We start from the raw sequence: 26,334 nt of genomic DNA on the forward strand, positions 1-26,334 counted from the left end.
GGCACGGGTTTTAAGAAAATGTGAGTAAAGTTGGTAGTGGAGTAAGGGTCCCACTTTAAATGTGAGTGGAGTTGTGTGGACCCTACTACTAAAAATGGAAGTGGCATATTTTTTGTGGACGGACGAAAAAGGAAATTGTGGCATATTTTTTGTAGACGGAGGGAGTAATATATTTATAAATTATGGAGATTGTTCACTAAAAAAGTGTTCATATGTCACGTAAAATAGAAATATTTTTTAAAAAGAACTTTCATCCACTCTTTTTATTCCATCTATTTTACCTGCAAAAAAATCATAAAAATGAACAATATTTTCAAAATTCAATAATAAAGTTATTTGAATAATAATCATAGAAAGTTTATTCAATCTCTATAGCATGACATAAAATAAAATAAAATCAAATCAAATCAAATTCACATAAGTTTCTTCTCAACAATTTATACACCATGACCTTCAGTCCACTCGCAAGAAGTTACATTGCCTTGACCTCACTACACCCATGGCATCCCACATTTCACTCTGCAAAATGTAACAGATAAAGCATTAGTGAAGGAGAAACAATATCCAGGAGATGCAGAGAAGGTTATCCAATTCCAGGGATGCCTTATAATGATATGAAATTTTATTACATAAATTAACAAATGACATAGCAACTCCATATATAAAACCACTACAAATTGCAACAAAAGAGCTGTCTGTGTGGGATCAATCTATCACACTTCTATGAAACTTCACTTTATGTCAACCCAAGAATGAGAAATATGCTTTTCCTTGCCAAGCCATATCTTGCAATTGTTTCTTTAAGAGATCAAGCATGAATGCAAGTGAAACCGAATGAACCCCAAACCAATATCCAAAAAAATATTTTCTCCAAAAGATTGAATGTGCTCTTCTCCAGCTTGTTTTTATATAGGCAACACTGCATCTACGCCGGGCTTCACTACTCCCGTAAGCGCCTTGGCCGTTCCACAAACTCCATCCTACTTCTCCAATTTTGTTAATTGCATACTCCACTTGATCAAAGAATTAATAGGGTCTCAATACTGCAATTTCCCTCCTCAAAAAAAAAAGTAAAAACAAAATAAATAAAACAAAAAAGAAGCTAAAAACCTCTAATAAACATATTCTCAAATCTTTTTTCCTATACTATTAAGCAAGTAATTCAATTTATAGAGAAAAGTTAGCAAACTATAAGCCAATGCTGGGAGGAGAGCTGAATAACTTTTAGAGTTTATAAGTTGACACTCAGAAAAACTAATGTGACAATTCAACAAACACACACACAATCCAAATTTATCAATTGCAGACTCCAACTGATCAAACATCCAATAAGGATTAATAGGATCTCAGGTCTGCAGTTTCCATCCTCAAAACAATAAATTAATAAAAGAAATAAAGAAGAAAAATCTCAAAAACTTAAAAAGTATCCTCGAATCTTTTTTACATTTCTCTACTATGAAGCAAGTAAAGAGAAAAAGTGAGCGAACAATAAGCCAATGCTAAAAACATGGAGCCGAACGAATTTCAGAAATTAGTTAACACACAAAGAAACTTACATAACAATAAACACACAATATATGTGAAATCAGTAGATTTAAAACTCAAGGAATTCGAACAATCAAAATGCTAATACTGAAAAGTGAAAAACCTTCCAACCTGAGTTAGAGAAGAAAATCAGGAGATACCTTCTTTAAGTAAGGGCGAACCAAAAGAAAAGAGAACTTCAGTATATATTAATGAGAAACATGTATATAAATCGGACACACGTATATGTATAACAAAATAATCAGAATACCATTCATGGTTTCCAGCAAGCAATTTTTCATTTCTTTTCCAAGTTTAGTTTATTAATCAAGTGCTCAAAAATTCAAAATTCAACTAATGCAAAGAATTATGCCAAGCATTAATTACTGCAAGCAACAGTTTTTCAGACACTGAAGCATGACAGAAGATACCCCAAAGACGATATCACGCAGTGTGCGAGAATAACCAAAAAAGAGGAAATAGAGTTTTGGAATGGAATGGATCAACTCTTTCTCAACTGTCCACTGACAGGTGGAAAAACTATGCTTTTTTCTGTGATCAAAATTATGTTATACCAGGTTTTTTCTAATCGTGGCAGCCCACAAATGCTTCTGAACTACTGGTACACACACACACAGTCCCCAAACAAATGGCTACGATTAGAGAAAACCAGGTAAAATACAATTTTTCATAGTTTATCGTTGACTATTCCAACTAATCAATCGTAATATTTTACTATATAATTAGTTTATTATTATTTTTAATTATAATATCTTTAATGATATTAAAAATAAATAAATTCCAATGAACTAATTAATTAACCCTGTATGTAAAATTAAGCTTAGCCGGGCCAGGGCCCACACCAGAAAATCTCCTATCTCCAGTCTTAAGCTCGGGTGATTCTATACACAGCCCTCATTTTACTCCTTATAGCCTCTTATTTAATAAATAATAAAATAAATTAATTAATTTACTATTTTACCCTTATATTCTTATTTTAATATATCAATAGGATAATAACTAAAAAATTAGAAAATAAACTATCATTCTTAAAATAACATCATAACCCCCATCCACTCAACCGATGAACATACTGGGGGTTATACACTATACATTTTCTTTCATTGCTATTGTTTTTCTTCCAATTCTCTTTCTTTCTCTCCCTCTCACACACACACTTAGTCATATATGTTAGCTATATTCATCAACATTGGTTATCTCTCCTGCAAAACAAAATCATCTATCTCTACAATCAATTTCATGCCTCAACTTCAATATATTACACCTGTTAGCACGAGTGTGATTGTATTTCTCAATCTGAGAGTTAAGATATTGTGTAATTGTGTCTAAAATATTGATGGCTAGCAATATTCAAAGTGAACTCGTTATTGACACATTTCGTCCAACACTTAGAGGGCGAAGGTGTATCTCTTCATGTTTAGAGCAGCATTTGAAAGATTGTTGTACACACAAACATAAGATTGCGGCTACATTATTGAAATACTTTGAAATTGGAACAAAACAGCATTTGAAAGATTGTTTTACACATAAACAATAAGGTTGCAGCTTCAGCATTACTGATATACTTTGGAATACTCCAATAACATCATCTAAGTTATGAACATGGCTAAAATCTATTTTGGGAGGCTTATGTGAAAAAGCCCTATCACTACGAAATTTGGAAGAAAATAGAGAAAATGAAGGAGAGAAATTGCCCCCGATAGTCCTCTTCGATAAATCAAATCGATTCCAAAAGTAACAACCCTTATGCTCATTTCGGGAGTGAATGTGAAGAAAATAAAAACGAAGGAAAAATATACCTTTGACTGACTAAAATTATAATTCTACAATATAGTCTAGCAAAAATAATTTATGATAAGCTTATATGAGTACTTTGCAATCCCAGTTAGCGTAGCTGTGTAGGTGAATTAATGGTGAAGTTTTTTAGGATGAAGAAGACAATAAATATGGGGCTATAAATATGGTATAGCCCCATATTTATTAGGGGTGAAATTGTACAATAATTAATATTTTTATTTTTATTTTAAATAAGAGGCTGTAATTAGTAAAATGGGGGCTATGAATAGAATCACCCCTTAAGCTCAATCACATTGATATTTGGGCCCAATGTGAAATATTTGGGTTTCGGCAATTGGAGCCCGATTTTTCTTGGGTTATAGCCAGTAATTTAGGTGTTAGAGGGTGCTAATGCTATATCTGAGTCCAAAAAACACAGCTCCTAGAGGGGCAGCCCAACAGCTCTTGGATGCAACAAACAAATTAGAGACTAGCTGTGAAGGAGAATGACAGAATGAGGGTTCCTCCTGCTAGTTCATTATCGCCGCCACTTGCCACTTTTTCTATGGATGCAAGCAGAAGCAGGAAAAGGATGTTTGCAAGTCTTGTTCCTGATAGTAGTGCCAAAGCCCTTTCTAGGTACACAGAAATGCTTGACGACATTACTAGCAGGGAAGTGAAGTAGCTAGAGTGAGACTAATCAAAGGAAATGGATTTGCCCGATTCTATTCTTGCTCTACCAACTGCATTAAAAGAAGAGATGGAGGCAGTGTTTATTTCGCTTTGATAAACTGTACATCTCATGTTGGCAGGCACATTATCAAGCAGATCGGGATGTTCACTTTCACCGGACTCAACTCAGCCAAGTAGCCTTCATGATCAAAGAATACCACATCTACCTGAGATCTCATGGGCAAACCCTATTTCTTATCAACTCTCAACTTCTAAATTATCCGTTAAATGCCTTATGTTTAAAACATCGTGCCCAGAAAATACAAGCAATATCAGGTTGAAGTATGGAGAGTTCTCATACACTCTCCTAGGAATGGTATCTTCAAGGTTCAGTTGATTCTCTAGTAAGGTCTATTGAACATCGACGAATTTTGCATCAGACCAAAAAATAGAGCTGAAGTTATAGTTAACGCCACTAATTGGTCTGAGTTCAAGTAGAATAAGATAAGACACAGTGTGGGACAGAGGATCCTATGTGCAAAATAAAACCAATTTGAAAAACAAGATCAGATTTAGCTCTCAGTAAAAGGCCACAGTTTGTCCACATCAGAAAACTGGTCGGTGATCCCTCAAAGATTTTAATCGAAAGGAAGAAACTAACGCAAACATCTGCCCTCCCACTTTGCACAGATCGATAGAGCCCTCATCTTTAATCAATAGATAAAAGATTCATAAAGTTTCCGCCGATCAGATCCAAAGTGAAACGGCAGAAACTTCCTTTAGGCTAAAATTAAGTCGGAATGTGCAGACCAACCAGCCTCTCTCTTCGGTGTGGTTAAAGCAAGTGAATCATCATTGAGCCAATTCCAAAAATACAATATATATATATATATATATATGTGTGTGTGTGTGTGTATATATATAGGGATGGGTTATACTAAGAATGCTATCTTTCGTGAGAAATGAGAATGATTGAATAAGCCAGTATATAGTGTTGCATAAGCTGCTTGTAATGACTGAATAACATTTTTACCAGGTTCGAATCCTGGAGGGAGCGAAAATTCTATCTAATTAATTGAATTTCGTTATTCAGTCATTACAAGCAGCTTATGCAACACTATATGCCAGCTTATTCAATCATTCTCATTTCTCATGAAAGATAGCATTCTTAGTATAACTTCCCCCTCTATATATATATATATATATATATATATATATATATATATATCGCAAAAAGATTAAGAAACAAATCCAGTGAAGGAAAATGTGGAACCTAACGAGAAAATGCAGGAGCCACTGCAAAAATTGGAACTGCATGTCCTTAGGTATAGATTATTTGGCATCTTTTTTCATTTCATAGATTCTCTGTGATTTTTATTCTGCATCAGAGAAAATCATAGAAGATGCAAACTGTAGAAGTGAAAAAAAATTATGAAAGATAGTAGTACAAGATAGAAAAGTCGGAAACTGAAGAAATGGGCATTGATATTTATAATGAGTGGCGAAGCATTGGGGAAGTGGGAGTGAGGGGTGTTATGCTTCTATTATACGTGGACAAAAACTAGGGTTTCCATGGAGGCTTGGGGTTGGGCCTCTTTCCTGGATTAGAATGAATCAATTCCAGTGGGTCGGGATCAATGTTTGATTGCAGGCCAGTTACATATAGCCAGCCCCATACAATTTTGAGCTTTGATATTCTGACAGGGGTAGTCACGTCCTACAGTAGTGTGAAGGATACTAGACAATATATTATGCTCACTTAGATAACTATACAGCACACAAGAGAAGGGGAAATGCAGCATATGGTTATCCTAAGTTGTGAAATTTAAGTATCTAATGTTCCTTAATCTGTTTCCAGAATGCCAACATGACTACCGTTCAACCCTTTACAAGTTCCTCCATTAATATATAAATGCTTATGCTTGTGGAGTTCCACGACCATGTATACATGCTGGAGTAGAAGATGTTTAAACACGCTTTGGATTGAACAAGTTAATAGGTTGTCACCTCATCATTCTTGCAACATTACATAGCACATAATACATGTGTTCACAAATATTGTGGCAGAAAATATTGGTTCCTTCCCCATCATCCTGAGCTGCCTGCTCACAACAGTAAGATATTAAAGATAATGTACTGAATAGCAAACGTTTATAAACAAAGTAACTGGAGTAAATCTGGCATGAATTGTACAAGATTGTTGGAAGTTCAATTGCACAAATGGCATAACAGCCATTATCTCCTCAAAAGATACCCTTTTAAATCCAATTCATTTTCAATTATTTCAATCAGTATACAAATGAAAGGTTAAATCAAATCCAAAAGTATAAGATAATAGCACAGAAACCATGGTATAAGCATGGAACAAAAGCACACAAACCACAACACGAAGAAAGTTTAAAGATCCATGGGATAGATGCTCAAACATGGAGGACATTGCAGAAAGAGAGTTTAATATGCAACTAGTCTTCATATTGTTGTGTGTTTTTGTAGGGAGGGGGAGAAGGTGGTTCTAAGAACCCATGCATTAAATTTGAGCATGAAAATAATCTTCAGTTATTAGTATTAACTAAATGTCTAAATAACTACATAAACATACCGGCCGGAGTTCCTGGATCCCGAGCAGGAGAAGCATTGGTACAGTTTAGCAACTACCTATAACAGAGTGTCAAAGAGCATCAAGATTAATAACAAACCCCGAACTCATATTGCATCATCTAAAGCATTTACCAGGGTCATCAAATACAAAATCTCAATCCCAGAAAGCTAACTAACCTCAGAAAGCGTCTTCCGATGCTTAGAGTGTCTTGAGCAGAAACTTCAGTTTTATCATTGTAGAGTTTCTGGTCAATCAGAGAACAAACATCAATATTAGGGAGATCATAAGTGAATAGCATACCACTGAAAGGAAATTAGCTGAAAGCTTCACCTGTTTCCTAAGATCAACCAACTGCGTACATGAATTCTTAAACAAAGATAATAGAAAATCAACTTCAGGAAAAACGGATTCCATGGCACTTGGGCTTATTTTGCTGCATTCAAATTGACAACTCATGACAAATTGACAACTTATATCTGATATCTACTGATTATGCAACTATATCTGATATCTACTGATATGCTGAAAACATGACAAATTGACAACTCATGTATAACTCAACATTATTTTTGAGAACCAGAGCTGCTCAATACATTCAAATTTATATGCATGAGACATATCTGCTCAGATTGCCTACCAAAAAACCTTCACCAGTTACCCATTTTCCACCAGTTTTAACAGGCGTTGAAGATTCATCAAGTGGATCCTTTAGTTTCAGTTTCTCAATGGATGCACAGGTCATCAATGGATTGAGTTCTTCTTTGTGAGCATCTGTATCCAGCCTTTTACGAGAGACTTTATGAATTTCAACAGGAGTCTCAAGCAAAGTTCCACATGCTTTCAGGAACTTGGCCTGCAGAATAGATATTTAAATGTACTATTAAATTATGTAAGGTATTGTAAGCCAAATTAAGGATCAACTAGTGCACATAGTACATTTTTCAATTCTTTTTTCTTGAGTACGTAACAGACAATATGCTTAAACATATCTGGAGAAAAGCAAAACAAAACATTGGGCATACTTCATTATCCAAGCTGTTATGCAATTATCTCAAAATATTGAATGTATAAAATCAGGATGTCTCAAATTAGACACATATGTTAGACAAAAACAAATATGGAGTGTAACTGAAGTACAAGATATGTCATTGCTTGAAGATTTTAAGGCGGCTGGCTCTGCATAATGTAAAGGTAAGATCAAATTCAAAAGCAGAACAGTATAATCTAAACGAAATAAAATCATTCACATTCCCCACACAACTCAAAGTAAGAACTTCATCTAGATTTCGTTTTTTTTTTTTTTTAAAAAAAAAAAAAAAAAACATCATCTAGATTTAAGTGGTAGCAATTTTGAAGCTCATGCAACAAAGATCAAGCTTAACTCAGCTGTCACGTTGAACAGATGATAAGTTAACATATGTATTGCTATACCATGAAGCTATAGATTAAAAAATCGAAGAATTATCATCCATGAACATCAAGAGAAAAGTCATTTCATCACCATTTCATTCGGCAACTGACCTTTTGTATCCATATATGCAATATATTAATGCTTCCTCATGATTAATTAAATCATGATAAATTCATTTATCATATAAAAATGCATATCAAGATTCTCACGGTGGACACAACAGGCTCTTCACAGCCAATTCAAAGAAAAATGTCTTAGAAGTTATATTTTTCAAGAATCTAAACTCACACTGACCTCATCCTTGAGCTCCTTAATATCAATTGCTTCAGACATTGGACCCCAACTTTCCTCAGTCTTTCGAATTAAATCATCTTCTGAGTCTAGTTAACCTGATTAATAATCAGTAGCACGAATCAATCAAGAAATTTTAAAAATTAACCAGTTTATACGCACAAAAACAGAAAGAAAGAAAAAATACCATCGGGAACAAATAGCGATGACAGTGCATTCCTATCGCGATACACAAGGCGCTCCTTCTCCTGTAATCGAGAATGCAATCAAATCAAAACAAAAAAATTAAGATAAACAATAGATTCGGCTTCACAATACAAACAATAATTGAAAAAATCAAATCATACGGGAGTTGTTTTGAGACGAGAGTGCGAGTCTTTCACTCCAAAACAACCGAGAAAACAGCCCATAGTTGCAGCTACCACTCTCCTCAGGAACCCTAATACGCCCATCTTTCACCTTCCTTCTTCTTCACTCCTAAAAACCACGCCATACCATTTACTTGTATAATGATGAATGTCTTCAACTTCAATTGATTTCGAAATCGTTGTGTGGAGAAATCTTAATAGGAATACAATTGATTGAGAGAGAGAGAGAGATGACTGTTCGGATTTGAAATTCGAATAAAGAGGGAAATAAATTGAAATAATGGAATTTTATTTACCTCCCCTAAACTTTCAAGTTCTACAAAATGAGGTACTCTTTCTAAACTTAAATTAAATACAACTAAATATAAAGTAATTTTTAAAAAATGGTGCATGTTTTAAAAAATTACTAGCATTTACCACCCGTGCACAGAAATATTTTTATATTTCTATATTTATATAAAATTGTTAACAACTCAACTATCATCTTTATAAATATAATAATAATTAATTTTAACTGAATATATTTGAGTTAATATTAAATAAATAAAGAAGAATTCACAATAATAAAAATTGATATTATGAAAAGGCATAAAAAATAGGTTAAAAAATAAATTTAAAAATAAAATAAATAAATATAAATATTAAATAAAATCAAAATATAAACAAATATAAAATATATTTTTAAAATGAGATTAATTTGTTCAAGTGTGGATTTATTTGGTTGATCCAAATAAGATTAATATTTTAGCGATTTAGAATAAGATTAATCCAAACTTGAACAAATAATCTTAGGTATAATAAGATTTACATTAAGCTAGCCCTACTTTTAATTACATGCAAATTAGTGGGTCATGTCCCATTATGCTAAGTTTTAGATTGCAATTATGCAGCACCAAAAAACAAAAAAACAAAAAAAAAAGTTATGTATGTGTGTCAGTGTGTGCGAAAACCACATTCAACCTAATAATCATAGGCAAGATTATCATTTTTATCTAAATTCAAGAATTCAGAAACATTGATCAATAAAGATTGTGGTTTAGTTGACGGAGCAAGTAAAATTACAAATAAAATACTCCCTCCGTCCCAAGAAAGTTGGCCACATTCTTTTCGGCACGGAGATTAAGAAAGGGATAGTTAGTGGAGATTAAGGGTGGTCCCCTCAAATTTGATGTACTTTTTGAACATTAATTAAATTGTTAATTTCAACTAACTTAACAACCACCTTTTTATAAATTTAATTTATTTTATTTATTAAATTAAAACCATCATTTTCAGTTTTATTTTATTTTCAGTTTTAACTTTCAATTTTATTTTACTTTCAGTTTTATTTTCACTTTTCAGTTTTATTTTATTTTCAGTTTTAAATTTAATTTTCAGTTTTATTTTATTTTCAGTTTTAAATTTAATTTTCAGTTTTATTTTATTCAATCATTTAACTTATTCAATCTACCCATTATATTTAAGGAAGTCAATATTTTAAACAATGAGAAAACTTAAACATAAACACTTAACAATGAAAAAAGCGGCTGAAACTTAATTTCACACATTGTGAACTGTTACATAAAGTAAAAAGGCGGCAGTACATCATTTTCATTTGCCACCAAAATTTTCGTGCACTAAGAGAACTAAAAAGGCGGCAGAACATCTATAAAAACAAGGGCTGATTCATTTTTACAAATTCAGCCGATTCCAAAAATCCTAGAAAAACAGAAATACCAATGAGGCCACCTAAGGATCTCTCTAACCAAGATCGAAATAAGATTGTGCAATATCTTCTTGCCAACTTGAAGAATGGCAAGCCTCGGTACGGAGCCATGAAGGAGGCGGCATCCCTCTTCAACACATCACAACGTACGATTACTCGTCTTTGGGCGGCTGCAAAAAAACAAAAGGAGAATGGTCAAGAAATTTATCTAGCCAATGCCAAACCAGGTGCAACAAGAAAAAAAAGAATACAAGTCGACATAGAGCTCATACAAAGTCTGGACCTACAAAAAAGATCAACCATACGACGACTCGCAGTGGGGATTAATCAAAGCAAATCAACTGTTTGGAGGTGGGTAAACAAAGGGCTGATCAGAGCGCATTCTAGTGCTATTAAGCCCGACTTAACAGCACCAAACAAGTTATTGCGACTACGGTTCTCACTAGAGGCTTTGGAATTTGATCACATTATGTCGGCTGTGAAGTTTAAGACTATGGACAACACCATTCATGTGGATGAGAAGTGGTTTTACATCACAAAGGCATCAAACAGATTTTACCTAACACCGGGAGAGGGAGATCCTCACCGCACGTGCAAGAGTAAGGCTTTCATAAAGAAGGTCATGTTTGTGTGTGCAGTTTGTAGGCCGGTGTTTTCAGATTCTGGTGAGTGCCTATTTGATGGGAAGATTGGAATCTTCCCACTAATAGAACAACTTCCAGCCAAGAGAAACAGCAAGAACAGACCGGCTGGAACTATGGAAACAAAGCCCATACAGTCCGTGACCAAGGAAATCATGAAAGGATGCTACATAAATCAGGTATGCAAAAATGCAGCTCAAGTATGCAAAGAATGTGGATATGATATGTATTGTATTTTCAAATAAAATATGAACTGTTATTTCATCTTTATTACAGCTTCTACCAGCAATATATCAAAAGTGGCCTGAATTTGGAAGTAAATTGATCTATATTCAGCAAGATAATGCGAAGCCCCATATACTAGACTCCGACCCTGAATTTAGGGCAGCAGCCACAGCTCATGGTTTCAACATAAGAATAGTTCAACAACCACCGAACAGTCCGGACACAAATGTGAACGACTTGGGATGGTTTAGAGCTATTCAGAGCATACAAGAAGAGCATGCATGTTACAGTTGTGATGATCTTGTGAAGGCTGTTGAGGCATCATATGCAGCACTATCTCCACACACACTTAACAAAGTTTTCCTAAGTTTGCAATCATGCATGGTAGAGATTATGAAACAGCGAGGTCATAATGCATACAAAATCCCCCACATGAGGAAAGATGCACTAATGAGAGCAGGGGAGCTGCCAAGGGATTTGGAGGTTTCTAAGAACTTGGTGGAAGAGTGCATTACTTACTTGACTGAACATGCACCAATGAATTTGGTGCAACAGATCATGGAGAAGTTAGGGTATCCCTTTGCAGATCATGGTGCAACAGAAGAAGGCCTAATCAATGACTTCCAACAGTTAGAAATTTAGGGCTGCTAGGTCTCTTTTTTGTATAGCAAAGGTCTGTTTTTTTGTATAGCAAAGGTATGTTTTTTGTAAAGAAACTCAGGTATGCATTTTGTAAAGAAACTCAGGTATGCATTTTGTAAAGGGCTGGACGCAAATGAATGAAAGACCAAGTAAATTAGTTATGCATTACTCATGTGTGCAGCCTAGTATGTGATGTTCAAACAAGGCACACATCAAACAAGAAGGCACCAGCCGGCCTTAAAGCTTCAGACAACAGAGACATCAACACACGAAGGCACCAGCCGGCCTTAAAGCTTCAAACAAGGCACAACATCAAACAAGAAGGCACCAGCCGGCCTTAAAGCTTCAGACAACAGATACATCAACACACGAAGGCACCAGCCGGCCTTAAAGCTTCAAACAAGGCACAACATCAAAACTGAAGGCACCAGGCTGTACATCACAGCCCGATACATCAACAACAAAGATGGCACCAAGTGGCCTTAAACATAATGCAAACAAAACACCAAAAGCCAATTTCACAAAAATTCTCAGAAATACAATTCAAAATCATTTTTCATCACAGAATTTAGTTCAATATTTTCATCATTTCAGCACCATGTACACCAACAACCAACAATGCAACAATTAATCCCCACTCAATCATCATACAAAATCAGATAAGACACACTAAAAGGAACATTCTCACCGAGTAAGGAAACATTTGCTTCAATGTTTGCCAACGGGTCATTTTCTTGACCGGAGGCGGCTTCGCCGGAGAGGGCTGCATCTCAGTCTCAGGCACTGGCGTCCACCCAGCGGTGTCGACGTCGTCATCGAGGGGCACAACATACTCCCCAAGAGACCACGGTGACAGTGTGTCCGCCACAACACAACCAATGGAATCGGGTGTTTCAGGCGGAGACTGATACGGCTCCGGCTGAGGCGGAGACTCAGGGCTCGATTGAAACACCAACTTGCGTCGATTTGAGTGTAGATCGACGCCACCCGGAGAGGCGAAAGGCTCCGGTGACGCCGGAACACCAGTGGACGCAACGGGCTTCCAGGGAGAACGGCGACTACTCAGAGAGGCGAAGGAGTCAGGGCTCCATTCAAACACCAATTTGCGGCGATTTGAGTGAAGATCGACGCCAGCCGGAGAGGCGAAAGGCTCCGGTGAAGCCGGAACACCAGTGGACGCAACGGAATTCCAGGGAGAACGGCGACCACTCAGAGAGGCGAAGGACTCGGGGCTCCACTCATGTGTGCGTCGATTTGAGTGTAGATCGACGCCACCCGGAGAGGCGAATGGCTCCGGTGACACCGGCACACCAGTGGACGCAGCGGGGTGCCAGGGGGGACGGCCACCGCTCAGAGATTCCGGATCTGCACTTGAGGAGGGTTTTTTCTTCATCGCGGCACCAAATCGGAACAGACCAGAGGCGACGAGCTCTGGGCGACGAGAACCCAATGATGGGCTCGAGAGAGGAGAATCAAGGTCGAAACCCTAGATCCGCCGGTCAAAACCCTGAATTTCCGGCGAGAGGGAGGCGCCGATAGAAACCCTAGAGTAAGAGAGGGATTTTCGGTGTGAGAGAGAGAATGAGTGAGGATATGATTGTTTAAATGAGAGAGAGAATGAGTGAGGATAATTAGGTGTAGATTAGTTGATTAATTATAGAGTTTAATTTGGTGTAATTTTTACCCAAAAAGGAAAGTAGCTAACTTTAGTGGGACGCCCAAAAAGGAAATGTGGCCAACTTTCTTGGGACGGAGGGAGTAATATATTATGTACTTATAAATTGAATTATGCCAAAACTTTCAAATTCTTCAAAATATACATATAGTTACTGGATAAAGACATAAAGTTTACGGTGACGACGTCTTTACAAAAAAAAATGAGTTGATATTACACCTAATTAAATATGTTTTTTTTAAACCTAATTAATTAAGTTTATTAGTCTTAATTTAAATGTAATCTCAATGCGTATTTATGTAAGAACATCCTCACATAGATATCATTGCTGAGTAGTAGTAATTGTTAATATATTTTTTAAGAAATGTGAAAATTAACATCATTACTTAGATTACTTTGGCAATTAAAAATCGGTAATTTAATTTTATGCACTCTCTTAAGATAATATTTTAATTTTTGTTTTGTTTGTGTTTCGGAGAAGCTCGCTAAGGCATATAATATAATTATTTTAATACTGAATAAATTAAATCATTAAAATAAGGGACCACGAATTGTTGTACATTATGGGGTGTTGTACATTACGAGCACGCACATGCATGCGTGCTCATTGTTCCAAGAATTGGTCCACACTTTCTTATATGTGGTATTTGGTTTAAATATTTGCTGATGTTATCTATTGATGCAGGTGGAGGATTGGTTGTATACTGATGGTGAAGATGCTCCTGCCTCTGAATTTCAACGTCGTCTGGACACATTGAAATCTATTGGCGACCCTATATTTTTCAGGTCTCTTTTAAATTCAATATTCCAGTAGTTTATTACATCTCTTTGTCTAAGTTGGTCTTAATGTTGTTATTTGTTGTAGGCATATGAACTCACCGCACGGCCTGCTGCATCTGAACAAGCACGAAGATATCTGACAGAAATAGAGCATGGTAGATAAACTATAGTTTTGAAGTAATATAAATTTTTGCTCACAGCTGGATATCACAAGAAAAGATGTGATTTAGGCCCCGTTCTCTTTGTGGGAAAAGGGTGGAAACAAATAATTTCCCTCATTTTCTATCATTTTCATGTGTTCTCTTTGTTAGTAAATTTTCTCTGGGCAGGAAGGAAAATTTTCCCGAGCAGCCCCTTTTCCCACATTTTCATCCAAAAATCAGGATAATATTATCATGACCTGTAGATGTGATAAAATTTTCCCATGATGTATATTTTTTTGATCTTCCAATTTTGCCCTTAACACTAGGAATGTCATGGGTGTATTAATCGGATTGGAACCATTAAATTTTATTTTTCTTTAATTTTTCTCGCCACCCCACCCCAGCCCCACCCACCACCCCCATCCCCCACCCCACCACCCCCCTCCAAAAAAAATTATAAAAAAAAATTGGGGGAGTGGGGGTGGGGAGTAAAAAAAAATTTTAAAAAAAATTCGAGGGTGAGGGTGGGGTGGGGGGTGGGGGGTGGGTGAGGGGGGGGGGGTTTAGGGTGGGGGTGGCGAGATAAATTAAAAAAAAAAAAAAAAATTGGGGGGAGGGGTGATGGTGGTGGGTGGGTCAACGAAAAAATTGAAAGTATAGCATAAAATAATTAAGTAAATAATAAGGGTAATATAGTCATTTAACAATTTATCCATCATTTTCCAACAAAGAGAATATGTGTATAGGATAATAAAAAAAATTCCATCAAAGAAAACATTAGATAACAAGAGTGAAAATGATAAAATTTTCCCACCTTTTCATTTCCATCATTTTCTCATGATAATTTTACAACTAAAGAGAACCCACTATTAAGTGATAAAATGGTGGAAAAGAGCGTTATTTTTTCGATGTGTACTTGTTTTTAGACGAGGTGTTTATGTATACGACTTGAATCTTTAGATGCATGCTTGGACGTGTTTCTTGCCCTAAATATTCAGATTGTGGAAGGATGGGAAAAAAACAAGTCCTGGTTGCCAAGAGAGAGAATAGACGAGGTATCTAAAAGCATGAATATGTTGGTTATCCTTGACATCATCTAATGATACGCAGCGGAATATACATTCAAGGATTAGATCTAGATTTACAAATGCATCATGTGTAGAGATAGGCACACAACGAAAGGAATAACTTACTCGTTGTGTGGTAAGCGTGCGTCTCGACTCTTGCCGTGAATCCACTACTAAGGTATCCACGTGTATGTCGATTCGATGCAGGAACGATTCCAAGTGCACGATTCAATCGTCGACAGCTAGGAAATCTCCGATTGAAACTATAGTGCTCTCTGCAAAAGCTCTAAGCTAATGTTTTGTATTCTTCCTCATTTGTAAGGCTAAGCCCCATATTTATAAGGAAGAAGACAATTCAAAATTGTCTTCTCTTCCTTAGTATTAGAATATATCAAATATATCCTAATCTAGTCCATAATATCTTTCAATCTCCCACTTGGACTAGCATTAGATTAAACACCAAGCACTAACTTTGCACTCTTGAGCGAATCAACAATACACATAAAGTGTGACCCTTTAGGCCTCCATTATCGACGATAATCAAATTAAAGTCTACACAAAACTCCTAGACTGCGTTGTGTAGCGAACTCGATATATGAAGAACGTTTACGTGGATTCTGTAAACAAACCTTTATATGAAGTTTATGTAATATCCCTTCATTCACGAACCACTCGATTGAGCCTAGGATCTGCCATGTGTCTATCCCAATAGCTCAATCATTTTATCTCATCTTTATTAAATGACCCTTCCGATCATATTCAATTATTCTAATTGAATATATCTTTGCATTGGCCAATGACTAACGGTCAAATAATATAGAGAATTTGAAGTGTTCTCTCGAAATTCAAATCGAGGAATGAATCCTATTCTTGGCTCAACTACCATTTCCATTTGCCTCATGATGTACCCAACACAAGCCGTATCTACCCCTTTGATGGAGTGCAAGCATTGTACTTGGTCAAAGCACACCACTCAACAAACAAAATGAGTATTGACCTCAAGTCAAAGGACTATTACATACTCCATACACTATTAAATCATAGACACCAGAACAAATGATTTAATAGCAGGGTATACCAATATTCTCCAAAATATCCATGTGTCCATCACGAGAATCAAATTACTCGTAGTTGTGAGATCAACTACATTCTCTAAGAATATGATGCAGACCACATGCTAACCTATCGCATGTCATCAATATCCCATTCTTGATGACCATTGGTTAGGGCATCTTTAGAATTACACTCAAACCATTAATGTCTCACATCATTAATAGTAGTGATAATTCAAGGGAACAAATAAAAGAATAAAGTCAAACAATAAAACCAAATATTCTAATAAATGCACTAGCCCATGAAATCAAATAACATATATAAATGTGATCAGGTAAGGATGTCTCAAATCAAATTGTTTCTAAGACATTCAAACCAAAACTCCCACTAAATTAAAGCCAACTTCCAACATGTCTAACACCCAAGCTCTCAAAATGTTTGTTGTGTTTTGCTATACACAACGGCTTGGTGAAAGGATCGGCTAAGTTATCATCAGTGGGTATTCTTTCTAATTTCACATCGCCTCTTTCAATTATTTCTCTGATCAGATGATATCTTCGGGGAATGTGCTTGTTTCTATTCGTGGGTCTTGGTTCCTTTGCTTGCGCAACTGCACCAGTGTTGTCACAATACAACGGTATTGCACAATTGGTACTTGGAATGACACCCAGTTCTTTCACGAATTCTAACAGAGCCACAGCCTCCTTTGCAGCTTCAGATGCAGCAATATACTCCGCTTCGGTGGTGGAGTCGGCAGTAGTGCTTTGTTTGGAACTATTCCAACTAACTGCTCCACCATTGAGGATGAAGACATAGCCAGACTGTGACTTATAGTCATCATGGTCTGTTTGGAAGCTAGCATCAGTATACCCAGTAACTGATAACTCTGGCTGTCCACCATAGACTAAGAAGTATTCTTTAGTCCTTCTAAGGTACTTTAGAATAGTCTTGACAGTTCTCCAATGTACCTCACCGGGATTTTGCTGAAATCTGCCTGTCATGCTAAGCGCATATGCCACATCTGGCCTAGTAGATATCATGGCATACATTATCGATCCTATAGCAGAAGCATATGGGATCCTTTTCATGTATTCAATCTCTTGGTCATTAGAAGGGCAACCCTTCTTAGACAAGATAATACCATGTCCCATAGGAAGAAATCCTTTCTTGGAATTTTCCATTGAGAAGCGCTTTAGCAATTTGTCTATGTAGGTGGATTGTGATAATCCCAACAATCTATTAGGTCTATCCCGATAGATCTTTATCCCAAGGATATAGGAAGCATCACCTAGGTCCTTCATCATGAAGGAGCTAGCCAACCAATCTTTCACGGATTGCATCATGGAACGATCACTACCCATAATCAAAATGTCATCAACATATATGATAAGGTAGACAATGTTCCCATCTTTGCGTTTACTATAAACACATGGATCCTCTTTGCTTCTGACAAAATCAAACGATTTGATAGCTCTGTCAAAGCAAATATTCCAACTCCTAGAAGCTTGCTTAAGTCCATAAATGGACTTCTTTAGCCTACATACTGCATTCGGCCTTTCTTTGGATACAAAACCTTCAGGTTGAGTCATATAGACTTCCTCTTCAAGTTCTCCATTGAGAAACGCGGTTTTGACATCCATTTGCCAAATGTCAAAGTTATAATATGCAGCTATAGCAAGTAAAATCCTAATGGACTTGATCTTTGCAACTGGTGAAAAGGTTTCGTCATAATCAATGCCCTCGCGTTGACTATAACCCTTTGCCACCAACCTAGCCTTGTAGGTTCGTACTATGCCATCTGCATCTCTCTTCTTTTTGAAGATCCATTTGCAGCCTATGGGATATTTCCCATCTGGCAAATCAACTAGTTCCCAGACTAGATTGAAGTACATCGAGTCCATTTCGGAAATTAATTTTTCAAGCCACTTCTCCGAGTCGGTGCCCGACACCGCTTCGGTATAGGTCTTAGGTTCATCATCATCCGAATCAACTCTATCATCTTGGTTCTCAACCAATAGATTAAGTCTTTCAGGTGCTCGACGATTCCTACGAGGCCTATGGAGTTGTTCTTGCGTTTGTTCGGGTTGTATATTCTGAATGTGAGCAGGTTCCTCTGTGTTGAACGTTTCAACAGTTTCGGAATTTTCAGGGACATCCTCAAGATTTTCTTGAGGTGGTGGTGACACAACTATTGTATCATCGTGTCTTTGATGTATCTCATTGTCTTGAGGCGTCTCTCTAAGAGATATTCCCCTTCCCAATAGATCATCAAATACTCCCACTGAATTCTTGTCCACACCATTAGACAAGTTTTCATCCTCTATGTTATTTTGCGATTCTTGAATTTCTTCAAGTTCTATCGTATTGTGACCTTGTTCCTTAGAGACAAAGGTGTCTTCAAGAAACGTCACATTCCGGGAAACAATCACCTTGTGATCACCGGGAACGTAGAAATAATATCCAATTGTTTCCTTAGGATATCCCACAAAATAACATTTCTCACTTTTAGATTCCAACTTATCAGTCATCATTTTCTTAACAAAAGCAGGACATCCCCAGGTCCGCATATGGTTAAGACTTGCCTTTTTGCCACACCATAACTCATATGGTGTTTTCTCAACTGATTTAGAAGGAACTCTATTCAGAATATAAACAGCGGTTTGTAAGGCATGACCCCAAAGGAATAAAGGGAGACTTGCAAAACTCATCATGGACCGAACCATATCTAATAAAGTTCGATTCCTCCTTTCGGATACCCCATTCATTTGAGGTGTCCCCGGAGGAGTCCAGTCTGACCGAATTCCATGTGATTTTAAGTAATCAAGAAACTCATGGCTTAAGTATTCTCCTCCTCGATCTGATCGAAGAGCCTTTATACTTTTCCCAAGTTGTTTCTCGACTTCTAACTTAAACTCCTTAAATTTCTCAAAGGCCTCAGATTTGTGCTTCATGAGATACACATATCCATACCTCGAAAAATCATCAATAAAAGTTATGAAGTACGAATATCCACCTCTTGCTTCTGTTGGGAACGGTCCACACACATCTGTGTGAATCAATTCTAGCAAGTCTTTGGATCGTAACCCCTTCACAGAAAAAGGTTTCTTAGTCATCTTACCTTTGAGACATGATTCACAAGCACCATATGACTCAAGGTCAAATGATTTGAGATAGTCTAACTTTCTCAATCTCGCTATCCTGTTCTCATTGATATGACCAAGTCTACAATGCCAAAGATAGGTAGTATTATTCGCATTACTCAGCTTAGGTCGTTTGTTTTGTACATTGAGAATACTCCTTTCACATTCAAGATAATATAAACCATTCAAAAGAGAGGCACTTCCATAAAACAATCCATTAAGGGAAAACGAGCATCGACTGTTTCCAAAATGGAAGGAAAAGCCTTCAATGTCCAACATCGGAATGGAAATAATATTCTTAGAAATAGAAGGAACGAAGTAACAATTACTTAAAACAAGTCTATTTCCCGAAGGAAGATCTAATCTATAAGTCCCCACGCGTTCAGCAGCAACTCTTGCTCCATTTCCCACGCGTAGATCGACTTCCCCAGGCATCACTTTCTTGGTTTCACTTAGGCCCTGCACATTATTGCAAATGTGTGAGCCACAAGCTGTATCTAATACCCAAGATTGTGAATTATCAATAGACATGTTTATCTCAATGACAAACATACCCGAGCTCATACCCGATGCACCTTGTGCCTTGTATTTCGGGCAGTCTCTCTTCCAGTGCCCCTTTTCATGACAGAATAGGCATTCATCCTTTGGCAACTTCGGCCTTTTCTGAGCCCCTCCACCTTTAGGCTTGAAACCAGCATCAAATGCCTTCTTCTGCTTTTTCTTCTGCTTGTACTTCCTTTTGGAAGACGTGGCAGTAGAGCTCACCATGAGCACAGATTTGCCTTTAGAGGTGGAAGACTCAAAGGTCTTCAACATGTTATGAAGCTCAGGCAGGCTTGCTTTCGTGCCGTTCATATTGAAGTTCACAATGAAGTTTTCAAATGAGGCAGGCAAAGACTGCAGAATCAGATTGACAGAGATAGTAGCGGGTAGCATCGTTCCAATCGATGCCAACCTCTCAATCAACCCGATCATCTTCAGTACATGATCAGAAACCGAACTCCCTTCCTGAAGCTTACACTTGAAAAGATCTCGGAGTATCTCATACTCCATAGTCTGAGCTTCTGAAGCATACAGACTCTTCAAGTGTTTTAGCATATCATAAGGAAACATGTGTTCGTGTTGCCTCTGTAACTCCGTAGTCATAGAGGACAACATCACACATTGTGCCGATGTTGCATCCTCGACATGCTTCTTGTGAGCAGCTTCATCAAATGATGCATACTCAGCAGACTGCTTGTCAGGAATGACAGTGATTGGGTTGTCCAAGACATACTCAATCTTCTCTAGCCTTAAGACCAGACGCAAGCAACGGAGCCAATCCGTAAAGTTTGACCCAGTCAACTTGTTTGTTTCTATCAAACATTTCAGTGACAAATTTGACATATTATCTGATCAATAAATAAAGAAAAGCAAATTAGAAAGAATAAACTATGATCACATTGTATCACTAATCAAACAATGGGCTATCGTATTGATTAGCTCCCACTAATTTTAACATATCTTACGCCCCCAACGTAAAATACGAATTTATAATCCATATAAATCTTAGTGGTCCAAGATCCAAGTCAATATTATGCAGCCTCTGCTTTGTTGATGACTACAATAATATTACTTAGTAGGCCTCTAAGCCAATTGCAACAACAATTTTGCAACTCTTGGTTGATTAATCCAATTAATCTGCGTCCTTAAATCATTCTTGGTCGCTTTGCGTTCCAAAATAATTTAAGTAAGTCAACCCCATCACACGGTGCCAACCTATGAATGAGACTTGGCCTTGTCGATTTAGAGCATACAATTTTATGTAAATACTCTTGGACGAAAAAGGTTAGGTACTCAAACAATTATGATGGACGACGCATTTTGTGTTTTACACAAAGACTTATATTTAATGGGGATTTAGCATGTGATACCAATTGCTTATATTTAATATCCAATATTAAATAGCAAAATAATTACTGGGTGCCGCCTACCCAGGCATATAAAATGCGGACCACACATATTGGGTTCCGCCTACCCAAGATAAAAGCGGTCTTTAACTACTATAGTTAAATAATAAGCATAAAATCAAATAACATGCTTATCACATAAAGACATAAAACCTCTACGAATAAAATCATTAATCAAATTAATATTTTATTCTCTAATTGAATATGGGTTAATCAATTTATATTAATTCTAAATTAATATAAATTTATTTCTATTATTATTAATTCAAAATTAATAACAATAATTTAAATTTATTAATCCAATTAATAAATTAATTCTGAAATTGGGGTTCAATTATTAATTCTAAATTAATAAAAGAATTTTTTTTTTTATAGGGGCTGTTACAGCCCAACTGGGCCATTTATTATAAAACCAGGCCCAGCCCTTTTAATAAAACATTTTCGCAGCCCATAGAAAAGAAGCCCAGACCGGGCCCAAACACCCTTGGCCCAAAAACACAATATTCAGCAGCTAGGGTTCGAAAAAGGGGTTTGCAGCAGCAGCCGCTGCCCCCTTCTCCTTCCCGTCGCCACGCCGCCCGTCAGCCCGCCGCCGCCGCGCGCTAGGAGCAGCGACGCCGACGACGTCGCGCGTCCGGTGGTCTTCACGCCGGTCGCGGCTCGAAGCTGCGTCGGAGGGCGTATTCAGCGGAGGAAGAAGCGGCGCTCTCGCCGCGAGCGCGCAGGTCGCCGCGCGAGACCACCACCGGTGCGACGCCTCTTGCGTCGTCTCGCCACCACCGGACTCCAAGACCGAGTTGGCGGGTCTGTTAAAGAGGTGCAGCGGACGTCGGCTCGAAGCCACGACGCACCGCGACGCAACCAGCGGCAGGTGGTCGGGCGCTGCTCACCGGCGAGCCCCGAGCCACCGTCGCCGCCTCGTTCATCAAGGTGGTCGGCTTGGATCCGGCGAATGGCCCAGCAAAGTAAGCCCAATTTCAGAAAAGGGTTTCGAAATTCCTTAATCTCAAATTTCCAAAACTTGCGATTTCAATTTCCAGTTTTTAGATTTCTAAAATCACATACTCTTAACCCATAAACAATTAGAACACAATAGCAATTGTAAATCGAGCCCCGGGCTCTGATACCACTGTTGGTTATCCTTGACATCATCTAATGATACGCAGCGGAATATACATTCAAGGATTAAATCTAGATTTACAAATGCATCATGTGTAGAGATAGGCACACAACGAAAGGAATAACTTACTCGTTGTGTGGTAAGCGTGCGTCTCGACTCTTGCCGTGAATCCACTACTAAGGTATCCACGTGTATGTCGATTCGATGCAGGAACGATTCCAAGTGCACGATTCAATCGTCGACAGCTAGGAAATCTCCGATTGAAACTATAGTGCTCTCTGCAAAAGCTCTAAGCTAATGTTTTGTATTCTTCCTCATTTGTAAGGCCAAGCCCCATATTTATAAGGAAGAAGACAATTCAAAATTGTCTTCTCTTCCTTAGTATTAGAATATATCAAATATATCCTAATCTAGTCCATAATATCTTTCAGAATATATCTCATGCAGACACACAATACCCGAATATTAATGTCATGGTGGGCATCACCTTGATGTCTGTGGTTTTATAGGTCTTACGTGGAGCTGATAAGTTCAAAACTTGGTTAAGTGACAAGGAAGCTGTGCAGCAAAAGTAAGTTCCATTGGCTGCAACCTTGCTTCCATCTTACACAGTTACACGTGACAAGGAGACCCTCTTTTATTTTAAGATAATATTTTTTTCTACCACAAAATATTGGAAGACAAGAAGTTTTGTTCTTTCACACTGCATCATTCTTTCCGAAACCTTTCCATGTGCTAATGCATTAATGTCTCCTCTAACAGGACTACTGCATTTAGCAAACCGGCTTTCACATCTGATCAAGTATACGACAAGATTTTAGATCTCCAAGACAAGGTACTCATAAAGACTACATATGCTCGAATATTTTACATTAGTTTTTATCTTTATTGATGCCTTGTTTGTTATTCTGGTTCCAAGCCATTCAATTCATGATGAGGCAAGGCTTAGGTCTGGAATTATACTAATAATAAATAAAATATTTGAAGTCACTGTTAGGGTGCATGCGTTTATTTTTCATGATCAATAAGATAACATGTAAGTATTTTTATCCTCATGAATAGGATACAAATCAAGTAAAAGTTAGCTCAAATGATACAAGTTATCAAGGGCCTTGATATGAATCATGTTTTTTATTTCTGTTTGTGTCCTCATGCATAGGTTGCAAGTGTGAACAGAACCCCCAAGCCAAAACCGAAAGTTGAGAAACCGGCGAAGGTGGAAACAGAGAATGGTGACGATAAAGCAAACAGCACAGACTCTGCATCTGAAGAGACCACCTCTGCAAAAGACCAGACGACAACTGAATCAGACGATGTCGAGGCTGAAACCGAGTCCAACGGTCACGATGAGCTGTAATAATCATTTAGTAACACACACAAAACCAAAGGTGCCAATAGATATGAACAGGGGCGTAGCCAGGGGGGCTAGACCCCCCCCCCAAATTTTGAAAAAAAAATTATAATATGTCTAAAAATGTTGTTATTATTACTATTATATTTGTATTTTAGTAAAAAATGTCTAAAATGTATTGAATGCCCCCAAAAAAAAATTTAGTAAAGGCTATCGCCCCCGAACCCCGTAACAGTTCAGCCCCCCCCCCAAAAAAAAAATCCTGGCTCCGCCACTGGATATGAATGCTGCTGCTGCATTATGAAGATGATGATGATTAGACGTAGGGAAAGCTTAGCTTAGTGTTGAGCCCTTCTTTTGATGGTCGGTTTTGTCTTGCCATCGCGGCCGCCTTGGATCGGAGACTACTTAGGGATACCATTATATTGCCTCTTTCCTCTTCTTATCTATCTCCTTGTAATACTAAGATACCCACAGATATTATTATTGATGAGCCATTTTTGATTTATTTAGAGAATTTTGTTTGGTCTCTTGTACTACATTATACAAGAATTTTACTACTTTTGTTCAAATAGTGGTATATCAATATCGTGCACATAGCAGTTCTGTTGTTTGTGTGTGAGTTGGATTTCTATTGTTTGCGCTTTGGTAAATTGGATTTGGATTATCTAATTCTTTTAATGAATCAAGCTTAGCTTTATGCTAGTATTTTTCTTCTTAATCTGCGAACAAAATCGTTATTGAAATTTGCATAACTCATTATTTACATGAAATGTCATTGTGGTTCTAATATAATTATTTCGCCTTTCACTTAGAAAGTATTATCTTTATTTCTTTCTGGATAAATATACCCTAAATATTATTTTCGCGCTCCTATTTTATAATAAACTATTTGTTTCTTAACATTTGTATAAAGGCCACGTGGATTATTGAATTGGAATGGAGGGAGTGTAAAATTATTTTTTAAGGGGAAAAATATAAAAATATTAATCACTATGACTTGTGTTTTTATACTATCATTAGTAATAATTATAAAGGCATGTTGAATTTGTAGGATTAGATACGATTAGTCGCGTAATATCCTGTTTGGTTGGGTAGGAAGAACCCAATACTCAATCTCGAAATAATACCACATAGAATTAATCATGACTTTTGAGTCTTAGCCTATCCTCCGTGTGACTAAAATAATCTCGAAACAATTCAATCTCGAACAACTGAATGACCCGACCCCTAAATGTATTAAGTCTCTAATTAATTTCATTTTTTATAAGAAAATATTGAATATATTATTATATTAGTGAATAAACTATTATAAATCTAAATTTAGAAAATTTATTTGTACTCAGATTAAGCTTGTAAACATCATAATATTCAGTAAATCAAGCTCGAGTCAATAAAGCTGGAGGTGGCTTTGACCTTGTATTAGATTTTGGGATTATTTTACCATCTATCAATTTTGTTTATGGATTTAGTTTTCTGATATTTTTGGCATCCTGTGATTTTGTTTTTAAAATTTAGTAAACTCACACGTGCTTACTTGTGTGCTGATGGAAAATCTTTTATGGAAAAACTTAGTGAGGTTTGTTCTCTCTCCACGCACATACATATTATTTATTTATTTATTTATATAAAATAATGATATTTTAAAATTTTAAAAATAAATGACCATACTAGTTCTTGAAAAATGTCGATTTAAAATAACTATATAAAAAAAAGAGGAAACTAATAAACAAATACCAAAATTTAAAAAAGATAAGTTTTTTAGCCCCTCTTTAAAACTAACTCTTTTGTATACCAAAATCTGTGAAAAGACTAAAACAGCCCTTACGGTTCCCACCACTTGAAGACAAAGTCAAACCCGTGTCCACGATGGCCACGTTCGTGGCCACGATGGGGCCTGCCGTGATCATGATGGGGGCTCCCATCGTGGACACGATGGCAGCCATCGTGGGCCACGGTCGTGGACACGACGGCACCATCGTGATCACGATGGGGGCTCCCATCGTGGGCTCCCATCGTGGACACGATGGCAGCCATCGTGGGCCACGGTCGTGGCCACGACGGCACCATCGTGTCCACGATGGGAGCCCCCATCGTGATCACGGCAGGCCCCATCGTGGCCACGACCGAGGTGAAGGGGGCTGCGGCAACGGGGCACGACGACGGCACGATCGTCGCCCA

The 26,334-nt window shown here is 37.3% G+C and overlaps 3 protein-coding genes and 1 long non-coding RNA gene across 7 annotated transcripts; 2 read left to right on the plus strand and 2 right to left on the minus strand.

Annotated features, from left to right (window-relative positions):
* Window positions 1–292: 292 nt before the first annotated feature.
* Window positions 293–8,903, minus strand: LOC131012802 (uncharacterized). 4 transcript variants are annotated; one of them, XR_009097454.1, is made up of 8 exons: window positions 8,642–8,903; window positions 8,482–8,542; window positions 8,298–8,392; window positions 6,923–7,445; window positions 6,769–6,836; window positions 6,593–6,648; window positions 6,001–6,095; window positions 293–519 (listed from the first exon to the last, which is right to left on the minus strand). It is a non-coding gene; the product is annotated as an uncharacterized LOC131012802 (long non-coding RNA). The 4 variants fall into 4 exon arrangements; XR_009097456.1 differs by lacking the exon at window positions 6,001–6,095; XR_009097455.1 differs by lacking the exon at window positions 6,001–6,095 and having other exon boundaries at window positions 6,769–7,445.
* Window positions 8,904–10,380: 1,477 nt separating this feature from the next.
* LOC131007886 (uncharacterized) lies at window positions 10,381–11,875 on the plus strand. Its single transcript, XM_057934798.1, has 2 exons — window positions 10,381–11,187; window positions 11,285–11,875. Exons 1-2 carry the CDS (start codon window positions 10,381–10,383, stop codon window positions 11,873–11,875), a joined length of 1,398 nt encoding a protein of 465 aa, XP_057790781.1.
* Window positions 11,876–15,968: 4,093 nt separating this feature from the next.
* On the minus strand, window positions 15,969–17,681 carry LOC131012803 (secreted RxLR effector protein 161-like). Its single transcript, XM_057940805.1, has one exon. The coding sequence runs from the start codon at window positions 17,679–17,681 to the stop codon at window positions 16,986–16,988; it is 696 nt and encodes a 231-aa protein (XP_057796788.1). The 3' UTR covers window positions 15,969–16,985.
* Window positions 17,682–21,194: 3,513 nt separating this feature from the next.
* On the plus strand, window positions 21,195–24,297 carry LOC131007887 (uncharacterized). The gene is made up of 5 exons (XM_057934799.1): window positions 21,195–21,204; window positions 22,220–22,647; window positions 23,312–23,373; window positions 23,565–23,637; window positions 23,962–24,297. Exons 1-5 carry the CDS (start codon window positions 21,195–21,197, stop codon window positions 24,157–24,159), a joined length of 771 nt encoding a protein of 256 aa, XP_057790782.1. The 3' UTR covers window positions 24,160–24,297.
* Window positions 24,298–26,334: the final 2,037 nt, after the last annotated feature.

This window comes from Salvia miltiorrhiza, chromosome 2 (assembly GCF_028751815.1).
Source record: "Salvia miltiorrhiza cultivar Shanhuang (shh) chromosome 2, IMPLAD_Smil_shh, whole genome shotgun sequence".
NCBI lineage: Eukaryota > Viridiplantae > Streptophyta > Magnoliopsida > Lamiales > Lamiaceae > Salvia > Salvia miltiorrhiza.